The sequence below is a fragment of the Solanum lycopersicum genome, chromosome 12, assembly GCF_036512215.1.
Source record: "Solanum lycopersicum chromosome 12, SLM_r2.1".
In the NCBI taxonomy this organism is placed as follows: Eukaryota; Viridiplantae; Streptophyta; class Magnoliopsida; order Solanales; family Solanaceae; genus Solanum; species Solanum lycopersicum.
In genome coordinates, this window is record NC_090811.1 from 20,535,959 (window position 1) to 20,560,681 (window position 24,723).

Sequence of the window (24,723 nt, forward strand, 5' to 3'; positions counted from 1 at the left end):
ACCTTTGAGACCTCTTTCCTCAAAGGGTACCATCAAATTGATTTCCAAAATATGCGTTTCAAGTGGGTGTCATCCAATCTCGAAATTGATATTATGAATTGATTTGTTTGTGATTTCTTTTGAATATTATAAATATATTAACATTTATTATAACTTAATTATGATATATCTTGATAGTTTGGTCTAGTTTGTAGAAGATGACTTTTTCCACTTAACCCTAGGTTATGATCTTGATATGAATTATATTGTATTGGTTCTATTGACTTTTTTATTGGTTTAATTACTACTAGATGATGTTTTTATACTAATCATGAATGAATTATGGTGATTTATAGTCCTTTCACACGAGTTCTTGACAAGTGATCTAGGTTATGAAGTATGTTGTGAATTGACCTAAGTATCTTGTCTAAAGCTTTGATCTAGTATTGAATTGTGATGTAGTGATTCTTTTAGACTTTATATCGTGTTGTTCTTTGAATTATGATGATATTGTACCCTAATTAGGTTGAAATAGGGGTTGATGGTAAGAACTTGATGATGGATTATGATGTAGACATGGAAGGTTTGTGATCCCAATCATTTACTTCAAATTTTTGTTTATTGTGATTAAGTTCGTGATGTTGTATTGGATTATGACTTTTATTAGGATTAATAGGATGGTATGATGTTGAATTGAAATATCTTGACTATGATTGTGAGGTTTTAACTTAAGATGTAAATGTTATAGGGATGGTGAATGATTTATAAATGTGCCTTATCATGACATGTGAATGTTAATGTGCTAACCTCACCTATATGAATTTTAATTAACGGACAATACTCAAGCAATTCATATTGAGCTATGATGATGGTGATATTATACAAGTGTTAGACCCTATGACCTACATTAAGTTATGATGATTAATAAAGGAATTAAAGACATTTCAAAAAGGGACTCTACACTACACCATTTTAGGCCTATGCCAAACCACTATAGTGTAGCCTAAATAGCAAAATGTGTGGCCTTTGATGAAAGGATACACATTTGGACATTAAGCAATACTTTTTAGGGGGTGGCCTAAAGAAGCGTAACCTTTGACATTAGGAAATAATTTTTAAATGCCGCCTTCTTTGGCTACACTTATAAAGCGTAGCCAAATAGATATAAGGGCACACTTTGCTTTGATGAATTAGTCACACATTATTTATTATACTAAACTTAAAACGTGCCTTTACACTGTTATTGGTGACAATTTATAAGTGTTTTCTTGTACACGGATGAAGTGTAACATTATATCACATATAAAGCAACACTTATAAAGTGTATCTTTATATCTTGATCTAAAGTAACACTTATTGTAACTTTAACATTGGGCGTCCTACAACAACACTTTTGAATTGCATATATCCAATGTATAATCACATAATTAAATATATAAGTGACCTAAAGCACAAAATTAACTAATAATTAAATCGAAGCTATATATTTTTAATCTACTTCGACAAACATGTCTTGTACAACCAATACTTAGAAAGTGATTTCTTAAATATCTCTAATATCACTAAGTTCCAAAAAACCAAGTGCATTCAAATGTATATGACAGTAGTGCAAAATAGAACACCATTGTAGGTATTATTCAGGATCTTATACAGAAGCACAAATAAAATGGGAAATAAATAGAAAAGAATTATTCGCATTATATAAATATTAATTAGCATTTGAACCATATATTGTTTACAATAAATTTATTGTAAGAACAGATAATACACAAGTAAAATGGTGGATAACGAAAAAATTAGATGATTCAGTTACAACAAAAGAAATAAGGAGACTAGTATTAAACATACTAAATTTTTACATTTACAATTGAGGTAATAAAAACTGACAAAAATATGATTGCAGACTATTTATCAAGACAGAGTTACACAGCCAGGACAAGATAATGTTATGGAAAACATACTCAAAACCCTAACTACACTTTGTACAAAAGTGGACAGTATGGGCTTGAGAATTCAAAAGCTAGAAGAAAAGGAAGAATCTACAAGTCAGCAGCATGACTATAAAAATGCGGAGCTACGTCGTTCGGCAGACGAAAAACAGCCAGAGCTAAAAAGAGACGTTGGGAAACTCCTTAAAACCCATGACATTACTGATACTGCAGGTACAAGCAAAAAAGCTATGGAGAAACCTACACCAAAAAACATAAACCTAAATAGCATATTTACCAAACCATTTACTCCAAAGATACAGATAGTAGATGCTTCAACACCACAAACATCTACCTATGCAACTAGCCTGCATAAAGAGAAGAAAACATACAACCATATATCCCGAACATATATTGAAAACCTATACAAAATACAAAACTTTTTAAATCAAAAACCCAAATCTACCACAACATTAGAAAAAACCCAAGACTACCTAACCCAAAAACTACAAGGCTATAATAAGTTAATTGCACAACCAAAAACTAATCCAAACCTAGTTAAAACTTGTTATAACTATGGATTATTAAATACAGTCTATACATATACAGGTGAAGAGATAAGTGGAATCCCAGAGGTCCACAAAGCATTTTTAATATATAAAAAGATAACAAAAGGAAACTTATTTTTCATAAGATTCTACACAGCACCAGCAGAGATACTCTATGATGAAATAAAGCCAATGATCCACATAGTCAAAATTGGGCTAACACGAGAAATGATAATCCCAGAAGATATAGGCCAATAGCCAGAGATAACAAGAGTTGAGATACCCAGTTTCTATGCCAATAAAAGGATAATTGGATTATCAACTATTATACAAGAGCTAGCAAATAACTATCTACAAGGCAACGCCATATGGAGCTACTATTCGAGAGACCACTTAATGATATATGCCAATTCGAAAGAAATAAGACAAGCAGATATGGAAGAAGTCCAAAAATGGATTTTGACCCTGTTAAAACCAGAAGCTACGCCAACAACTAGAGCAATAAAGCAAGGATTCATATCCGAAGAACTAATGATGAGATATTGCAAGCTAGTCGGACACAATTACCAGACCATATATGTCCAAGTGCAACCAAGGTGATGACATAATTCCAGAAGTACAACTGGAGTAAGCTGAGAAAAAGAAAATAGGGAAAAGATAGACATAAAATATATGTAAATTAGTCATAATTATTGTCGGCCACATGTAAAAAGTAAAGGCCATTAAATAAAGAAGAAAAAAGTATGTCGGCCATTTGGCCAAAGTCTATTTTGTTTTTTGTAAAAAAGTTGTAAAGTAAATAGTGTCAGTATCCTATTCATGAATAGTAACCATGAATAGTAAGAGTCAAGTTACTGTGTAAATAGTAAGAGTCAAGTAACTTGTAAATAGTAAAGGTCAATCGTCCTTTAACAAGGATGAAAGGTCATTATGTATGTCTATATAAGGGGCATTTGCCTTCATAAATAAAATATCCTTCTTCCAACAATCTTCTCTCTACTCTAAAATAACAAAACCGCTTCCACCCCTAGTTTGCTACAGAAATATTCTTCGAATAAGTATGCCCAGACTATGCCATCCTAAGGTTGAAACCGGTAGGCAGAGAAGGCCGTTTAGGGGAGTAAACAAAGTTGAGGCGCTATTAGGGTAACTAATCAAAGAAGAAAGTTGTAGTAGTGACCAGACGAGATGATTATTAAATTATTATTTTTGCATAATAAGCAAGTATAATTTATTAAGAGGTTGGAAGGAATAAAGTTTTAGTGAAAAATGAAAATAATAAAAATGGAAACATACCTATTAGACGATAATGTTGATTATAAGATATTACTACTCTATATACTAAAAAATTTGAATACTGATATAAAAAGAGAAATTTATAATAAATTATTAACATATGAGATAATAGAAATAACAACCCAAGGTTGGACTGAGTTAACCATACAAAGTATACAAGATGAGCTTTATTATGATATGTATGATTTATATGATGATTTAGATATTGCAGATTAAATATGACTGAATATTGGCTAAGGCGATATGGTAGGAATTACAGGTTAAAAAAGATTAGATATCAAGATAAATTAAGTAAGCTTTTTAAAATATTATATAAAAAGTTATGATGAATAAAAATAAAAATACTAAAATAAAAAGAACCAAGATTGATAAAAAGGTAAGAAAAATATGGAAAAAATTAAGATGTTTATATATAGAATATGAACTATCACAACTAGTCAAAACAGATAATGATAGAAAAGATCAATTGATAAACATAATTTCAAAAATAGAATATAAATATGTCTGCTATTTGAAAAAACAGTATGAACAGAGAAATCTATAAACAACAATTAATAAAAGAAATAATGGAAATAATGGTTGAAAAAGAACAAGAATTACAACATAGAAAAAGAAGATTAGAAGAAAACATATTAGCAGGAGTATGTAATAAATCACTACTAGCACAAAGAAAAGATATATCCATGTTAAAATTAGAATTGGATTGTCTTGAATATGAGTTACAGCATAATATAATGCATAGATTATAATGAATAAAGAAGAATTTGCAGTAGACGAAAAAACATACGAAAATCAAGACGGAATGATAATAAAAATAATATTTTCAAATCTAGGAAGAAGATATAAAAAAATAGAAAATAATTTATACTTAATGTTAGAAAAAGAAACGGCAAAATTAGAAGATAGTTTAACAGCTATGGTAAGAATAACAAAAGAAAATGAAGAAATAGATAAATCAAGAGAAATTGAAAAAATAAAAACACAAGCAAAACAAGAAGTACAAAATTTAGAAGAAATAAAAAATACAAGAATAAGTGAATTAGAAAAAGAATTAGCTAGGTTAAAATTATTATATGAAAATAAACAAAAACAAGAGGATAAAGAGCTAGAATTAACAAATGAAATAAAACAAATGGAACAGAAACTAAATGAAGATCTAAAAGATCTAAATGAATATATTGAAGTAAATGAAATAGACGGAAACGAAAATGACGGAAATGAAAATGACCAACAATCGGAAATAAGTGATATAAGTGAAACATATACAGAAATTCTAGAACAGATAAATAAACCAAAAAAATTAGAAATAAACACAGGAGATATGAATAGACCTAGTACGTCAAGAGTAAAAACCCCAGATAATAGTCCCAGAAATAGCCCTAGAAATAGTCCTAGGTGGACACCACCAACTTATTATACAGAAAGTTATCAACAATCAGATAGAAATAATGCAATATGGAACAGTAGATTAAATAAGAATTGGATACCGAAACCAATAAGTGAACAATATAATTTCTTAGAATTAGATTGCGTCACAGACATAAATAAAGCAATATTACTATGGACAGGAAATATATCCAAGCAGTTAATAGATAATAAAATAGAAACAACAAAAACACCAAGATATATAGAAAGAACATTCGTAGGAACGGCAAAATTATGGATAGAAAATCTACCCCCAGAAAGTTTAGAAGTACTTAGAAATGATAAGAAAATGGATGGATCCCCATCAGCAACAAATATAGATATACTAGATAAATATGAATCAGCAATAAGAAATGAATTTGGAGGCATGACTACAGATATAAGAGAACAAAATAGAGAAAAAAAAATAAATAAACAACTTATGACAAAATTAGCTATATGTAAAATGTGTTACTTAGAAGAATATACTTGCGCATTTAAAGAATATTATTACAAAGCTAAATACAATTTAGACGAAGCAAAAGAAATAAGAAAACAATATTATACAAAATTACCAGAACCATTTAGTACAAACGTAATAAAGGATTGGGATAATGAAGAAATGGTAGATACTTTAGGATCTAGAATAAAATTTTTAAATCAATGGTTCATACAACTATGTGAAAACCAAAAAGAAAAATTAAAAATGGAAAAAGTATTAAATAAAAATTTATCATGTTGTAAAAATAAAATGGCACCACAATTTGGATGCACAACTAAAAAACAAAAATCTAAAAGATATAAAAATTATAGAAAAAATAAAACTATATATAAATATAAACAACCAAGACGAAGGTATTATGTAAAAAATCATAAAATAAAAAGACCATACAGACCAAAAAGAAAAATATCCCAATGTACTTGTTATGATTGTGGAAAGATAGGACACATAGCTAAAGATTGTAAATTACCCAAAAATCCAAAAAGAAAACAAGTAGCAGAATTAATTATAGACAATGAAAAATACATGCAAATATAGTACATAGATTATGAATTAAGTGAAAATGATAGTATATATGAAGTATCAGACATAGAAACTGAGAATGAAGAAGAAAATATTAACATAGATAATAACGAAACAGATGAAGAAATATAATGTCTGAAAATGAAATAAAAATAATATCTAAAGAAGAATATCAAGATGAAGAATCATCAGAACAGAAAATTATATTTGATAATACGATATTTGAACAAATAAAAGGAAAAGAATTAGATTTAAGTGTTGAAAAAGTACTAGAAATACCTATTTTAAGAAATTGGTTTAAAAGACAAAAAGAAGAATACTATGTAGTTAGTCAAAAAGAACATATCATAAATTGTAAATACACAAGAGGAAAAGCATATATACCTATAATAAATAAAAGAATGATAAACAAAGAAATACAAGATATAAAAACTAAAACACCAATAAAATATGTACATTTAGGAGGAACAGAAATATTAATAAAAGCCTGCTTTAGAGAAGGAATAGATACACCTATAGAAATATATTTAGCAGATGATAGAATTGTACACCCTATAGAAAAAAGCATAATTAGTGCAGTAAAAGGAAACTTAATATATCAAAAATTTAAGTTTACAATAAGTGCTAATTATACAGTATCATTAACAGATAAAAATATAGATAGATCATTAGTTCTATATTGGAAAATGTCTGGAATAGAACTAGCATCAGGGAGCAAATTATTTACAGCAAGATGTAAAAATTTATATATATTAACAACAAAGCATAAAATAACAGCAAGAAATAAAATTAATAAAATAAAAATAGAAAATCCTTTTGAAAAAATAATTACTGTAGTAGACAATAATGACTATAGCTATAAAGAAATTGATATAGAAGAAGATTTAGAGATAGTAAAAGAAAGATTAAGCACTTCAAGCGTACCAAATACATTGACAAGAGCTACCTCATCAAGGTTGAGTACATCTAAAAGAAAATATGAAATTTCACAAAGCTTATTAGATAAAGAAGAAATAACACCATATCATTATTTCATAACAGGAATAATAGACCAAAGAAAATATAAAATATTAATAAATACAGGACAAGAAGAAAATTATATAACAAGAGAGTTAGTATTAGAAGAAGAAATTATAAGAACAGCACATACATGCCCTGGACTACCTAGTGAGATAGTGAACACGAATGAAGAAACAACAGAAAAAGAAATAATTATAGGAGGAATACCCTTAGTAATACAATTCAAAATATACCAAGGAGATCATAATATTACATTAGGAATAAAGTGGTTAGAAAAAGTTAAATCATACAACATAGAAAATGAACAATTAACAATAACTTGTCAAAATAAGAAAATAATTATAAAAAGAACAAAATGATTAATGAAAATATTTATACTTACAAAAATTATAGTAGAAGGATATTACAACAGATACTATACCCCTATGATAGATACAGGAGCAGAAGCGAATATATGTAAATATAATTGCTTATCAGAAGATAAATGGGAAAAATTAAAAACACCTATGGTGGTAACGGGATTTAACAATGAAGGAAGTATGATTAAATATAAAGCAAAAAATATAAAAATACAAATATGGGATAAGATACTAACAATAGAAGAAATGTATAATTTTGAATTTACTACAAAAGATATGTTATTAGGAATGCCATTTCTAGATAGATTTTATCCACATATAATAACAAAAACACATTGGTGGCTTACTACACCATGCGGAAATAAGATAGGAGCAAAAAGAGTAAATAATAAACAACGAAAACCAATGGAATGGATAAACGGAAGTGAAAAAATAAACCAAGAAATGGAAAATATAAATAATAAACAAATAACACAATTAGAAATTATTATATTTGCTATAGACAAAGTTAAATTAATTAATGAACAACTAGAACAATTATATAGTGAAGACCCATTACGAGGATGGGAAAAACATAAGACAAATAAAAATTGAGTTAATAGATGAAAATAGTATAATAACACAGAAACCATTAAAATATAACTTTGATGATTTAAAAGAATTTAAAATACATATAGATGAATTATTAGCAAATAATTACATACAAAAAAGCAATAGTAAACATACAAGTCCAACATTTATAGTTATAAAACATAGTGAACAAAAAAGAGGTAAAAGCAGAATGGTCATAGATTATCGTAATCTAAATGCTAAAACCAAAACATACAATTATCCAATACCAAACAAAATACTAAAAATAAGACAAATACAAGGATATAATTATTTCAGTAAATTTGACTGTAAATCAGGATTTTACCACCTAAAACTAGAAGAAGAATCTAAACAATTAACAACATTCACAGTACCGCAAGGTTTCTATGAATGGAATGTTTTACCTTTTGGATATAAAAATGCACCAGGTAGATTCCAACATTTTATGGATAACTGTTTTAACCAACTAGAAAACTGTATCGTATATATAGATGACATGTTATATTCTAGAACACAAGATGAACATATAAGATTATTGGAAAAATTTATACATATAGTAAAAAATACAGGTATAAGTTTGAGTAAAAGAAAAGCAGAAATTATGAAATCATAGATAGAATTTCTAGGAATACAAATAGATAAAAATGGAATAAAAATGCAAACACATATAGTACAAAAAATAATTACTATTGATGAAAATATAGATACAAAAAAGAAATTACAATCCTTTCTAGGATTAGTAAATCAGGTAAGAGAATATATACCAAAATTAGCAGAACATCTAAAACCATTACATAAAAAATTTAAAAAAGATGTAGAATATCATTTTGATGATAAAGATAAAAAACATATAAGAAATATTAAGAACTTATGTAAAAAATTACCAAAACTATATTTTCCTGATGAAAATAAAACATTCACTTATATTGTCGAAACAGATTCAAGTGATCATAGTTATGGAAGAGTTTTAAAATACAAATATGAAAAAGAAAAAATACAACACCATTGTAGGTATTATTCAGGATCTTATACAGAAGCACAAATAAAATGGGAAATAAATAGAAAAGAATTATTCGCATTATATAAATGTTTATTAGCATTTGAACCATATATTGTTTACAATAAATTTATTGTAAGAACAGATAATACACAAGTAAAATGGTGGATAACGAAAAAATTAGATGATTCAGTTACAACAAAAGAAATAAGGAGACTAGTATTGAACATACTAAATTTTACATTTACAATTGAGGTAATAAAAACTGACAAAAATATGATTGCAGACTATTTATCAAGACAGAGTTACACAGCCAGGACAAGATAATGTTATGGAAAACATACTCAAAACCCTAACTACACTTTGTACAAAAGTGGACAGTATGGGCTTGAGAATTCAAAAGCTAGAAGAAAAGGAAGAATCTACAAGTCAGTAGCATGACTATAAAAATGCGGAGCTACGTCGTTCGGCAGACGAAAAACAGCCAGAGCTAAAAGGAGACGTTGGGAAACTCCTTAAAACCCATGACATTACTGATGCTGCAGGTACAAGCAAAAAAGCTATGGAGAAACCTACACCAAAAAACATAAACCTAAATAGCATATTTACCAAACCATTTACTCCAAAGATACAGATAGTAGATGCTTCAACACCACAAACATCTACCTATGCAACTAGCCTGCATAAAGAGAAGAAAACATACAACCATATAACCCGAACATATATTGAAAACCTATACAAAATACAAAACTTTTTAAATCAAAAACCCAAATCTACCACAACATTAGAAAAAACCCAAGACTACCTAACCCAAAAACTACAAGGCTATAATAAGTTAATTGCACAACCAAAAACTAATCCAAACCTAGTTAAAACTTGTTATAACTATGGATTATTAAATACAGTCTATACATATACAGGTGAAGAGATAAGTGGAATCCCAGAGGTCCACAAAGCATTTTTAATATATAAAAAGATAACAAAAGGAAACTTATTTTTCATAAGATTCTACACAGCACCAGCAGAGATATTCTATGATGAAATAAAGCCAATGATTCAGATTGTCAAAATTGGGCTAACACGAGAAATGATAATCCCAGAAGATATAGGCCAACAGCCAGAGATAACAAGAGTTGAGATACCCAGTTTCTATGCCAATCTTTGCAGCTAACTGTTAGTAATAGTTGAGAAACCACATGTAACTGCCATAAGCAACAGAACATTACTCCAACATAGACTCTTTCAAAAAATGACTTCAGTGAAGGGTGATGGAATTTCGAAAAGAGAAACAAGACTTCATGCCATACTACCTCAGCTACATAAAAATTAGGACGTAGATACGAGTTTAGCTAATCAAGATTATGAGTTCACTGAAATGATAATCTTTAAAGCAAGAGGGAAGTAATTCACACTTGATAGTTAATGCATCCCCGTGCTGCCAGATATTAAAAATTTGATTAACGAGTTCTTTTTAGATTATAAAATGAGTATCCAGAAAAATAATGAAGTTGTTCTACCAATTTTAGTATATTTCCCACAATTCATTAGAAACATAAGTAATCTTTGATATTGGAAAGAGATAGAAATACAAAGAAAAGAAGTATATGGAAGAGAAGTATTGAATAACAAATATAAGTAGATAATGATTTTTTATGCAACCATTACTTAATGTAGTGTCTATTCTTTACATCCTACTTCCATAAACACCTACTACTTCGTCCAACTAAAAATGAACAAAGGAGTTAGGAGTCCAAGGTCAAAGTATCCATCTTTCATATGAATTTTGACTTTCCAAATATTACCATCTTAAGAATGTAACATAGAGTAATATCTCATTACTGAAAGCCATTAGAAAACATCGAAATGAATCCCATATATTCATATCACCAAGGAGTCAATTTTTATGCATTCACACAACTATTGAACATATCTCACCAATACAGGTACATCATTGTAGCTCTACACAAGCTAAAAGAACGATACATAACTATTACACAACATACATGATCATATGCAACTACTATTCAACTATTACGGATTCTTAACATCCCGCTTTAAATTAGTAAGTTACTAATAAAACCAAACTGAAAAAACAGAAAAGAATAATCTTGAGACATAGCATAATAAATTACTAATTTTCAAAATTGGTCGGTAATATTTAAGTATACCTAAGATAATTGATTTGGTGTTTTTGAAAATTACCTGGAGCTAATTTTCAAACAATACAAAAGATCTGCTTACCCAATTCGTTCAATCCAAACTCAAGGTATAAGAACTATAGTAAATCAAGATGAGCAAAATCTTGTACCTCGGAAAAAAAGAGGGTCAGCAGTACAATGTAATTAAAATCATGGAATTTAGGCAAACCAACAAAAAAATGTAATTAAAATACATGCAATCTCGACTAAACATGCAGGGGGAAGTTTGAGGTCTACAATTACCATGTGCATATTTTTAACTAATGAAGAAACTACTTACCCTCCACTCACAAAAATCTACCTAATGTTGCAAAAATACGCCTTAACCGGGGCCCAGGATACACAAAGTATACATCCTAAAGCTTGTCCTTATATTCAGAAGAGAGCTCTTTGTAGATCCACATCAAGATGGAAATTAAATGAAATGCACAAAGGCATATACCTCAAAAAGACGTTCATCAGGTAGCACCTGGTCTGTCAATGCAGGATCAACAAAATGCTTGCTACTAGCACTTCCAAAAGGAGCGATAGGTCTAACATTAATCCTATAAAAATCTAAAAGAAAAACATCAGGTGAATTGACGTTAGCTTATTCTACACAACATTATCAAAATCAAATGTCAATAAAAATAATACAAGAAATGATGAATATTTTATGCAGCTATGATAAAAAGTATCCATGACATTAGTCTGTTCTACACAACTGCATACTACTATAATTATTGAGAATTGTATGCGGTATGTTACAAGATTTGAAACTCCACATCATTAATTTAGATTCTTACTAAAAGAAAATTCGAATTTGTTAGCTGATAGAAGACAATCCCTTGGACACTTACAATCATTAAAATAAATACTTTAATCATATATTATTATTAGAGGAAACCAAAAAAGTTGAAAGTTAAATTACGATTTTACCGTTATTATAAATTAAAATGATATAAAAATATTTAATTATTTAATTTAAATATTTAATTATATTATTTTAATAGAAATGTTAATGACTTTTGCACTTCTTTAGATTATTTCTTAATTAAAATATCTAATTTAATTTATTTTCTTTAAATATTTACCCTTTAAATAGATACATGTATATGGTTTATCTTTTAGATTAATTTATGTTCATAATTAATATTTGTTTTTAATTTTTGTAACACTTGACCTTTCAACTTTGTAAGTTAATCTTCATATTCCAAAGCTATATTTTTTCCTATAAATACAATCTTTTAATATTATTTTTATAGAAAGATTTACATGTGATACAATTTTTTGTGTGTGGAAGACAAGAGAAGTTTTAATCAAGTGAAGAAAATTTCAAGGCAAGAGAATTTGTGTCAAGGCATAATGTGATTATAGGAATGAATGTTAATTGCTAAAATATCGAAGCTTGATGTATTTATTTATTTTTACTTATTTGTCGAGATCAGAACTATGGTAAGACCCCTCCATTTATGTAGTTGAATATAACTTCCATTAACTTGTCTTCAAAATATTTTAATTTTTTATGGTCAAAAGTTGAATGTTGATTACTATAACTTTGTTTCTTTTTGCATTATAAGGAAAAAAACAGAAAAAAGATTGTCTTAGCATTTTTCTATTTTTCGTTGGTTGTCTTATGCTAAACTTGCTCCTATATATGATATTTTTTCTTTGTATTTGTAATTTTATTTTAAGAATATATTTGATTGAAGGGTGTATTTTTTGCTTTAGAAAATGAGACAAATACAATCATAAAAATAGTGTATAAGACATGCAGAACAATTAATGCATACAAGATATTCTAATTTCAAAAATTAATAATTATATTTTTGCATTTTAAATTTTAAATATTTGTAAAGAATCATTCTTACATGTGATTGTGGATAAAATCTATAGTTTTTCGACAATTTTCATTAAAATTATCATGAGATCCAAATTCCAAAGTCGAAAAAATGATATACCAAAATGCTTAAGAAGTTAGAAGATCTTTTTATCCTTTGGCCAAATATTGCTCCTATTATTTTGTTAACAAAAAAATGTAAAGTATATTTCAACAAAACTTTTAATTGTAAGAATACTAATATTGTCATTTTGACTCTCCATTAAATTAAAATCTAATTTATTTAATTAATATTAATATTTTATTTGTATAATTACATATTTTAAATATCAATCATTGCACTTTAAATCTTAGTTATTTTCTTCTAATAAGTTTTTTATTTATAAATTTTTATTACTTAATTGCATTCTACTTAATGAGAAGGAGAATTTCATCTTTTATGAATTAATGTCAAACATTTTATCTTCTTGAAATGTATAAATATTAATTTAATTTCAACATTTTTATGAGACAAAAAAGACATTTTAAGAAAGTTAATCATAAGATAGTGTGCATCCATTTTTTTTTTGCTACTTTATTTTATCTTTTAAAATAAATATATAATTTATATATCAAAATTATAATAAAGGGAGGACTAAATGTAAAAAAAATTCTTCAAGTTAATTGTACATTACAAACATTTTTTTGAAAACTAAATTGATTATCGTTTTATTCATCGTTATGAAGTAACGTGCAACGCACGTGTCCATATACTAGTCTCAAAATAAAAGAAAAAAAATTATACATAGTCACGAATAAGCGAAAAGAAAAGAAAATATTTCAAAAGACAATCTACAATACCATTCCAGAACACCATATGCATTATAATGAAACTAAGATTTAGAAAATGTGCAGATTATTAAGAGCTCAGATTGCACCTTACAATTCAATATCTCAAAAAGAGAACAAATAGTCATATAAATGATGATTTTTTGAATATCATCAACAGGGTGAAAAGATGAACAATAAGTTTGGCATTTATGAGCATAGTCATTTAATCTATATTCTTCGTTACAACACATATCCACACTGGTAAATCCACCAAGTATCCACACTCGTAGATCCCTGATTTCTCAAAACAATATCAAAATTTTTCAAAATATTTCACCAGTTTATTGAATGTAGGCGAACCAAGTATCTGTCACATCCGGGGAGTACCTCCTAGAATTAACATGGCGTACTTGACCTCTTGGAGGTCTTATACAAACACATAGTTATCAAATGTAGGCTTAGGAGATTCACACCCCATATGCTTAGCTCATATGTTATAGATGAGAAGTACTTGCCTCAACCTATATCATGTGAAAAAATACGTTCACATGGACATAACATATTTATTATCACTTCTCTAGTTTAGGATATACTTGATCAGACCTTTCAAGGCTCCTCTATTGACTAGATCATTATTCACGTGTGTGTGTATACATATATGTCAGCAAACCTCTTACATAAAACCTTAAGTCACACATGTTCAGACATATATGTTCATACATATAGCAACCAAAACTAGAACTATACTATAAAGGTTTTCGCGCCCATTTTTTGCAAAAACAGGTTTGTGCACGACCTAACAACTCTTTTAGGATTTCGAGTTTGGAGTCGTCACCCAACGAATTAAGGCGCGTTAGGCACCTATATAACCTAACTAAGTCTAGCTAAAGTCAACGAGCCGGAGATCGGGGTAAGGGTTCAAATTATCTCGAGGGAAAGGTGTTAGGCATCCCTTGAAGTCCACAAATGTGTGTCCCGGCCGTGGCTCATGCAATCTATGTGGGGGTTACAAGTAGCAAATAAGGTCACGTCATTTATTAGTTTATTTAAGTAGCATGCTTGCTATATGATAACAAGTATAAAACCATTAAGACTATTTTATTGTTATTTTTAATATGTGAGCTAAGCGGTAACAATAAAATAAATATACTAAACAATTAATAAAGAGATAAGCGAGAATATAGAAAAGAGACGAATAAATAAGCAAACAATTTTATATTTTTTAAACTACCCCAAACAAACATAATTATTAAACAAGTTAAAGGGTAAAATGGGAAGGGAGACTCAAAAGAAACTTTTGGATCAGCACTCGACTTTTCTTTTATTTTCCAATATGTTGCCGTATAGGGACAGACAAAACCAAAGTTTGTCTTTCAAGCCTGAGTCAATGTCATCATCTCCGTAGGGCCAACTACCCCTACCCAACCACCGCATGCATTCCGTACCTAAAAGGTTCCTAATCATCCCAACTTTATTGTCCAAGAGGCATTGGACTCTTAAAGGGTAGGTTTAGATAAAATAGAATATAAGGCCCTCCTAGACACCAAGTCAAACAGACAAGACAAATAATACGGTCATTTTAACATGGTAGGTTTAAATTTGGCCTCTAAATTTTAAATAGACATGCTTGCAAACAACACATAATTGTGAAAGGTTTCATGCTAAGTATGTGAACATACAAAGTTACGATAACAAAACAAAGATTAATTATAAGGGCAAAATATGACATGGATATAGATTTCAGGAAATACATGCAGAGATGGATTGGTTCTAAGTGACAAAAATGCTTTTAGAAATTATTTGATAGTGAGCATAAAATATGCAACAAAATTATTTGAATTATTTAATATGCTGAAAATTGATTTTAATGGGCTAATTGACATTTGTCTTGTTACTTTAAATCCTAGGGACATGATTTTTGTATGAGCATGTTGAAAAATTATTAGTACTAAACGTTATAAAATTCTAATTGATTTAACTTACCAAGATTATTAGAATCTAATTTTAACATGAAAAAGTTATTAGAATCTATTTATTTTTAAAACTCTTTAACAAACTTAATGTTAAAAAAAAAGACAAGCATGCTGGAGATTAATATTATTCAAAGCTCACAAAATAATGACTAGCTTATTATTAATCAATTGATAAAATTAACAAAGAAAACAATATTTAACACATATTCAAGAAAAGTTAATTAACACGATCAAGTTATAACAATGGTTTCTCAAAAATTTGGCATGGTAATTTTATTAGCCATTTGAGATTAGGTAAACTTGATTAATGAACTACAAAGCTTAAGTTGTTGAAACATGCAAGAATAATTATAAATTAATTAAGCTTGATTTTGTTAGTTGAATCCTATAAACATGATATATAACCTTATTATTTAAATCCTATAGGCATTATTTCTAAATGAGTTGTAAATAAATAACAAATTAGCATATAATCCCCTCCCTTAGGTGATCCCCCCAAAATATTTTTTTTATGTATATAGAGTTAAAGAGTTGTACAAATATTACAAGTAATAATAAAGAGTGAATAAACATATACATAATAAAGTGAACGAGGCTTCGTCCACAATTTCTTCTAGGCAAATCTTCAAAATCTTGAACTCTAAGTTCAAAACCTGGAAGAAGAGATAATTTAACACATATACAATGAGGATATAGTTGTAATACAAAATGCTCACGGTAGAAAATTACTCTCATATATATGTAAAAAACACACCAAAAGAGATAAATAATAACCATGGTTATATTATCAAATGTAAAAGGATAATGAAACTAACTTGGATGCTTCCTTGTTGTTTCGTTCAACACACGAATATTATAAATATGCAAAAATCAAATTGAAATTAATGAGGAGGACTAACCAATTATGTAGAAAAGATTATCAACTTGTATGATGAGTTGAGAGAATGAATATGTGCATGAGAAATGAGAGAATGAGAAAAATTGTAGGAAGAATAGTGTGAGTTGGAGAATGTGTTCTCAAAGATGTCAATGTGTGTTCAAGTGCTGGTCATGGCTTGCTGCTGCTGTCGTGCGCTTCTCGAGGTACTGCTGCTAGTGGGCTGCTAGTGCCTGCAAGAAGAAAAAATAGATAAAGGGGAAGAGGAGGGGAAGAGAAGAGACGGGAAAGGGAGAAAGACGGGAATGGGGAGGAAGCGGAGGACAGAGGGGGAAAGGAGAAGAACGGATGGAAAAAGAGGGGAAAAAGAGGGAAACAGAGAGAAGAGCAAAACGAGAGGGAGAAGAGGAGAGGGGAGGCGGCTGCCGAAAAAGGGAGAGAGAAGAGGGAGGCAGAGAGAGGGTGAGGAGAAGAGAGGGAGAGGGACGACGGGAGAGGGAGAAGAAAAGGGGGGTGGCGGTTTTTGGCGGCGGCTATGGAGAAGGGAGGTTCGCCGGAAACAATAGGGAGAGAGGGAGACGGGAGGCTGGAGAGAGGGAGGGGAGAAAGAGAGAATAAAAAATGTTACTGGTTTAGTTATTTGATAGATTAAAAGAAGTATTTGGTCTCAAACATTGATCTAATTTGAAATAAAGGGCAAGGATTAGATCTAGGAATTATTTAAGATGGATGGATGAGATTAAAAGATGAAAAATTAAAATCAAATTTGTTGGAGGATTGGACTGGCTAAAATTGCAATTAAATTGGCTGGAATTGAAATGAAATAGTGGCTATGATTGTAATAAAATTTTAATTGGAGTGGCTAGAAATTGAAGAAATTATAACAGAATAGGCTAGAATTTAAATAATTTCATAGAAAGCGTAGAAATTACTATTTAATTAAAATACTGCATATATCAAAATATTTTTATATAATTGAAAATCATTTAGATTTTGAAACATTTGAAATTCATTAATAATTTTAAAATATTTTAATAATATTTACGATAGTTTTATTAAGTAAACAACACTAAAATATATAATTTTTGAGAAAAATTGACTAAAACTTCAAAACGTTAAGTAAATTTTAAAATACGTAATTAATCGAATATAATCCAAAAATGGTTAAAGGTCGGTCAAAATTGGGTGTCAACATGCCCTTGGTTGAATGATAATGAAGAATGAATTGTCAGGCAACCAACGTTGACTTAGTAGCCGATTTTGTTCGACCGACGAGAGATCCAAGTTGGATCAATTGAAACGATAGAGAGTTGAAAAAGGGTACGACCAAAACATTGGGATTAAGTCGCATACGTATCTCTGGTTATACGAGAATCAGGTCGTGTGTATTTCTAGATTCAAGAGCAAATGGAACTCTTAAAAATTGAAAGAGCGCTAAGGTATTTGAAAGGCACGATATCGGCTTGAATGGGTAAAATAAGAGTAGAGAGAAAAGAGAGATTGAGAGGTTAGAATAGCGTGACAGAGAAGCAGGAAGAGCATGATAGAGTGATGTTATCAGCCTTTGAGCAAGGTTCGGAGCAAAGAATTGATAAGGTCTTTGTTGTGATAGGTGATATCATGATAATTGTAATCAAGCGGCAATCGATCATATCTGCAAATTCTAGATAAAATGTTAGCTTATAAATAGATAAAGTATGAACAAGAATGATAAAATATGAGTTCTAAATAAATGACAAGAGGTGAGAAGAAGCGTATATGTTTTGATACGTAGTGCAGGCCTTGATAGTCTTTGGCTTAACGTCTTGAAGGATTGAAACTCATCTCGGAAGAATAACGTCAAACTCCAATAGATCTGATAGTATAGCGATATAATAATATAGACGGAAATGTTTGGTTGTAAGGTGGACGTATGTAAGCATCCTATTGTAAGGCAGAAGAGTCTAAATGTCATATTGTAAGGCAGACGAGCATAAACATCACATTTTAAGGCGGAAAAGCCTAAACATCGTATCGTAAGGCAAACGACCCTAAATGTCGTATTGTAAGGCAAACGACCCTAAGCATCGTATTGTAAGGTAGAAGAGCCTAAATATTCTATTGTAAGGCGGAAGAGCCTAAATGTCGTATTGTAAGGTAGACGAGCCTAAATATCGTATTGTAAGGTAGACGAGCCTAAATATCGTATTGTAAGGCAGAAGAGCCTAAATATCCTATTGTAAGGCAGAACAGCCTAAATTTCATATTGTAAGGCAGACAAGCCTAAATGTCATATTGTAAGGCAGACGAGCTTAAACATCCTATTGTAAGGCGGAAGAGCCTGAACATCTTATTATAAGGCGGAAGAGGTTATATGTCTTATTGTAAGGAAGACGAGCCTAAACATCATATTTTAAGGCGAAAAAGCCTAAACATCCTATTGTAAGGCGGAAGAACCTGAATTTCGTATTGTAAGGGAGACGAGCCTAAACATCATATTTTAAGGCGAAAAAGCCTAAACATCCTATTGTAAGACGGAAGAACCTCAATTTCGTATTTTAAGGCCTAAACATCATATTTTAAGGCGAAGAAGCCTAAACATCCTATTGTAAGACGGAAGAGCCTAAATGTCGTATTATAATAAGGCGGGAGAGCTTAAATATATATTCAGTCAGTCGTTGAAGAAAGTTGATAATAGCCTTTTCAAAAAAAATAAAATAATCTGATGATAGTATGGCTTACATAATAGCTCCTAAATATGACAGTACGCTCATATATAATTTATTCCTGCATCCAGAGAAAAATCGTAAATTCAAAAGGCGAGAGATGGTCATACCTTTGCTTGTTTTGACTTTAGAGTTTCATTCCGTTGTGGTGAATTTTTTGAGGATTTCTCAAAAATTTCTGCCCCAGTTTAGAGTATAAAATATATATTCACTTTTTTAAATATCTCTATTAAAAATTTTGAGGTTTCCTCCAAAAATATACCCCAGTTTATTAGTGGGAAATTTTTTATCGTGCTTCACTCAAAGAAAAATTATAAGATCCAAAGAAAGTGATTGTCTTGTATTTGGACATTAAGGCTCGACTTTGAATTCAAGTGTCAATTATGTTCATGGGTTGTGAATTATACTAGATTTGAATTTGTAAAGGAGTGTTTTGAATGACCATGGGAAAGAAAAATAATTTATTTGATAGAGACCGTACCCATCTAGGGTTGCCTACTTATCCAAAAAGGAAATCATGTCAAACGTAGTTCAGAATTAGAAGGAAAACGAAAGGAATGAGGAAGGCTTTGGGCATAAGGTCTGAGAACAATAAAGCCAACTTTGTTCATTAGAGTCTTGTCCATATCAATTTCTCTTATGTGATTTACGCTTCCTTGTCAAGTGCCTAACGTACATCTTTGTAGGATCTCCTTGAAAGATGAATGTATTCGCCATAGAAGGATTGTAATTGTTGTTTTGTGGCCCTTGTTGTACTATAATTTTTCCTTGTCACGACCCAAAACCGGGCCGCGACTGGAACCCACACTTACCCTCCTATGTGAGCGAACCAACCAATCTAAACCTTAACATTTCAATATAATATCAACAGAAAGTAATGCGGAAGACTTAAACTCATTAATCAATATAAATCAAATAACTTCTAAAATTCAAACATCTATTATTATCCCCAAAATTTTGAAGTCATCATCACAAGAACATCTACTTCAAATTACTAAATCTAAGAGTTTCTAAGAAGCTAAAAATACATAAAAGCTAGTCCATGCCAGAACTTCAAGACATCAAGACATGAAGAGGAAGATCCTGTCCAAGCTAGAAGCATTAGCTCACCCTGATATCCGAAGTAATGAAGACTGGCTAGAGTTACTGTTGAGTCGAAGATGACGGCACGTTTGCTGCACTCCACAAATAACAAGAAGAAAACAATAAAAGTAGGGGTCAGTACAAGACACGGGTACTGAGTAGATATCATCAGCCAACTCAAAATAGAAATCAATATATACCAAGTAATATTATAAAATCAACTATGATACTCAACATGTAGCAACAGCAAGTACTATATAATTAACAATTACCGTCAAGTTCACACATGAGGACTCAAGCCTCAATACCATACTCATTTGGGAATTATGTTCATTAGATTGAGTATATTAACATCTTTCAAGATTAATTATCTTTATTCCTCTTGTGTCGGTACGTGACACTCCGCTCCCTCATATTCATTAATCCTCTTGTGTTGGTACGTGACACTCCGATCCCCTACTACTATGTGTCGGAACGTGACACTCCGATCCCCTAAATCTACATGTCGGTTCGTGACACCCGATCCCCTAAATCTACGTGTCGGTTCGTGACACCCGATCCCCTAAATCTACGTGTCGGTTCGTGACACCCGATCCCCTAAATCTACGTGTCGGTTCGTGACACCCGATCCCCTAATCTCCTTCTATCAATTCATCAAGCCTTCTTTCTTACCAAGGCATCATCAATCTCATTATTTTAGTTCATCACGCCTTCTTTATACCAAGGCCTCATCATTAACAAAGAGACTAGGGTTTTGCAAGATTTGGGATTCAATAACTTAATCATGCTTATATAATCACAATAATATAATTACATTCATGCAAGCATACAATTAAGCACATAGCAGGGTTTACAATATTATCAATACATATCATTCGCTATTAAGAGTTTACTACGAATATCGTAAGAGAAACCATAACCTACCTCCACCGAAGACTAGTGATCAAGCAAGCAAATTTTTCTCCAAAGCTTTGTGTTTTCCCCTTCTCAATCGACCCTCTCTCTCTCTTCTTGTTCTTTCTATTTTCTTTATTCATACACTCTTTCTTTTACCCTAATTAGCATATAATTAAGAATAAAAGATGGCAATAATAACCCACTAATTAACTTAAGGTTACCTCTTTTAATCCCCAAGTAATTAGACTTATTAACATTAACCTACTAACTTTATAATTAAAGCAGGAATAGTTAAAAACGTCCCTTAAAACGTATAAAGAAATCCTACCTAGACTGGGATTACGCAACCTGTGACGGCCCATCGTGCCTGCGACGGTCCGTCCTGCAGGTCGTTGCAAGGTTCAGAGACTCAATTTCCACCAAAGAGTCTGTGACGGTCCGTCACACATGTAACGGTCCGTCCTGTCATTTCGTTACGAAGTTCAGAGAGTCGATTTTCAGTACCCAATTTCAGATTTTCTAAGTGTTTTGAAATGAGACCCTGCGACGGTCCGTCGTGCCCATGACGATCTGTCGTGGGGTCCGTCGCCTCAGCCTGTTTTTCCAGAAATAAAATATGCTGTTCAAAACAACTAAACAGGTCGTTACAATAGATACCAATTTACCCATCGTTCGTCTCCGAACGATCACAAGAAGGAAAACAAGGGCGAAAAGGAGTACCTGAATCTGTAAACAGATGTGGGTATCTTTCTCGCATATCTGCCTCCTTCTCCCAAGTGGCTTCTTCAACGGGTCGATTCTTCCATTGAACTTTGATGGATGCAATCTCCCTTGATCTCAACTTGCGAATTTCTCTATCTAGAATGGCAACAGGTTCCTCCTCATAAGACAAATTCTCATCAAGAAAGACTGAATCCCAACGAATAATATAGTTTCCATCCCCATGGTATCTTTTCAACATAGACACATGGAATACCGGATGCACTCCGGACAGCCTTGGAGGCAAGTCTAACTCATAAGCCACCTCCCCTATGCGCTTCAGAACCTCGAAGGGACCAATATACCTTGGGCTTAGTTTACCCCTTTTTCCAAACCGCATCACCCCTTTCATTGGCGAAACCTTCAACAAGACTTGTTCACCCTCCATAAACTCCAAGTCTCTAACCTTTCGATCTGCATACTCCTTCTGTCTACTTTGCGCCCTAGAAGCTTTTCTTGAATAGATTTCACTTTATCTAACGATTCCCTCAGAAGGTCAGTACCCCAAGGTCTAACTTCAAATGCATCAAACCACCCAATGGGAGACCTACATCTTCTCCCATATAGTGCCTCAAATGGGGCCATATCAATGCTTGAGTGATAGCTATTGTTGTAGGAGAACTCTGCTAAGGGTAAGAAGCTATCCCACTGACCACCAAATTCTATCACACATGCACGAAGCATATCCTCCAACACTTGAATCGTTCGCTCAGACTTACCATCGGTCTTAGGATGGAACGTAGTACTAAGGTCCAACCTAGTACCCAATTCCACATGCAAAGTTTTCCAAAACATAGAAGTAAACTGCGTACCTCTATCTGATATAATGGAGAGTGGAATCCCATGCAGTCGCACCACTTCCGAGATGTAAAGTTTGGCTAACTTCTCTGCATTGTAAGTCACCTTGACCGGAATGAAGTGAGCAGACTTAGTTAACCTATCAACAATTACCCAAATGGAATCAAACTTTCCCAATGTCTTTGGAAGACCAACCACGAAATCCATTACAATCCTTTCCCACTTCCATTCAGGAATGGGCATTCTCTGAAGTGTTCCTCCGGGCCTTTGATGTTCATACTTTACTTGTTGACAGTTTGGACATTTGGCAATAAAATCCACAATATCACGCTTCATTCTACTCCACCAAAAGTGTTGCTTTAGGTCACTGTACATCTTGGTTGCACCCGGATGTATCGAATACCTTGAACTATGAGCCTCTGTCAGAATAGTGTTGATCAAATCATCGACGCGGGGTACGCATACCCTTCCCTTAATCCTCAAAACACCTTCCTCATCGATTGTCGCTTCTTTAGCCTCTCCTTGCAACACTTTATCTTGGATCCGGATCAATTTTTCATCATTAAACTGCTTTCCCTTAATCTTGTCAAGGAAGGAAGATCTTGCCTCCACACAAGCTAAAAATCCTCCCTTCTCATTTACTTCTAATCTCATAAGGTCGTTAGCCAGAATCTGAACTTCTCTAGCCAATGGGCGTCTAGAAGCTTGCAAGTGAGCTAGACTTCCCATGCTTCCCGCCTTTCTACTTAAAGCATCCGCTACAACATTCGCCTTCCCCGGATGATACAAAATAGTGATGTCGTAGTCCTTCAGTAGTTCCATCCATCTCCTCTGTCTCAAGTTCAAATATACTGTAGGCTACGATGATACGTATAGACCTCACACTTAACCCCATATAAATAGTGTCTCCATTGCTTTAATGCAAACACTACCGCGGCCAATTCCAAATCCTGAGTTGGATAGTTATGTTCATGCACTTTTAATTGTCTTGAAGCATAAGCAATCACATTCTTCTCTTGCATTAGCACTGCACCCAAACCCGAATAGGATGCATCACAATAGACAATGAAATTCTTACCTTCCACTGGCAAGGTGAGGATTGGTGCAGTAGTCAACAGAGTCTTGAGCTTCTGAAAGCTTTCCTCACACTCATCCGACCATACAAATGGAACATTTTGCTTAGTCAAGTTCGTCAGTTGGGAAGCAATAGAAGAGAATCCCTTGACAAATCGGTAGTAGTAGCTAGCTAACCCAACAAAGCTCCTTATTTCTGACACATTAGTAGGTCTTACCCAATTCTTCACTGTCTCGATCTTAGAAGGATCCACCATCACTCCATCCTTAGAAACCACGTGCTCCAAGAAGGACACTGCATCTAGCCAAAACTCACACTTAGAGAACTTGGCATAAAGCTTTTTCTCCCTCAACATTTCCAATACCATTCTCAAATGCTCCTCATGTTCCTCCTTACTTTTAGAGTATATCAGTATATCATCAATAAATACGATCACAAAGAGATCCAAATATGGCTTAAAAATCCCGTTCATCAAACTCATGAACGCAGCAGGGCATTCGTAAGACCAAAAGACATCACTACAAATTCGTAATGCCCATACCTGGTTCTAAAAGCAGTCTTTGGCACATCCGTTGCCCGTATT

At 31.7% G+C, this 24,723-nt stretch overlaps 2 protein-coding genes and 1 non-coding gene across 3 annotated transcripts; all 3 read left to right on the plus strand.

Moving 5' to 3' along the window:
• The first annotated feature begins 1,538 nt into the window (after positions 1-1,538).
• LOC101267924 (uncharacterized) lies at positions 1,539-3,055 on the plus strand. Its single transcript, XR_011213082.1, has one exon. It is a non-coding gene; the product is annotated as an uncharacterized protein (transcript).
• Positions 3,056-8,568: 5,513 nt separating this feature from the next.
• Positions 8,569-15,896, plus strand: LOC138340249 (uncharacterized). Its single transcript, XM_069291963.1, has 2 exons — positions 8,569-8,577; positions 9,583-15,896. Exons 1-2 carry the CDS (start codon positions 8,569-8,571, stop codon positions 10,315-10,317), a joined length of 744 nt encoding a protein of 247 aa, XP_069148064.1. The 3' UTR covers positions 10,318-15,896.
• Positions 15,897-16,969: 1,073 nt separating this feature from the next.
• Positions 16,970-17,441, plus strand: LOC138340250 (uncharacterized). The gene is made up of 2 exons (XM_069291964.1): positions 16,970-17,029; positions 17,076-17,441. Exons 1-2 carry the CDS (start codon positions 16,970-16,972, stop codon positions 17,439-17,441), a joined length of 426 nt encoding a protein of 141 aa, XP_069148065.1.
• The last annotated feature ends 7,282 nt before the right edge of the window (positions 17,442-24,723 follow it).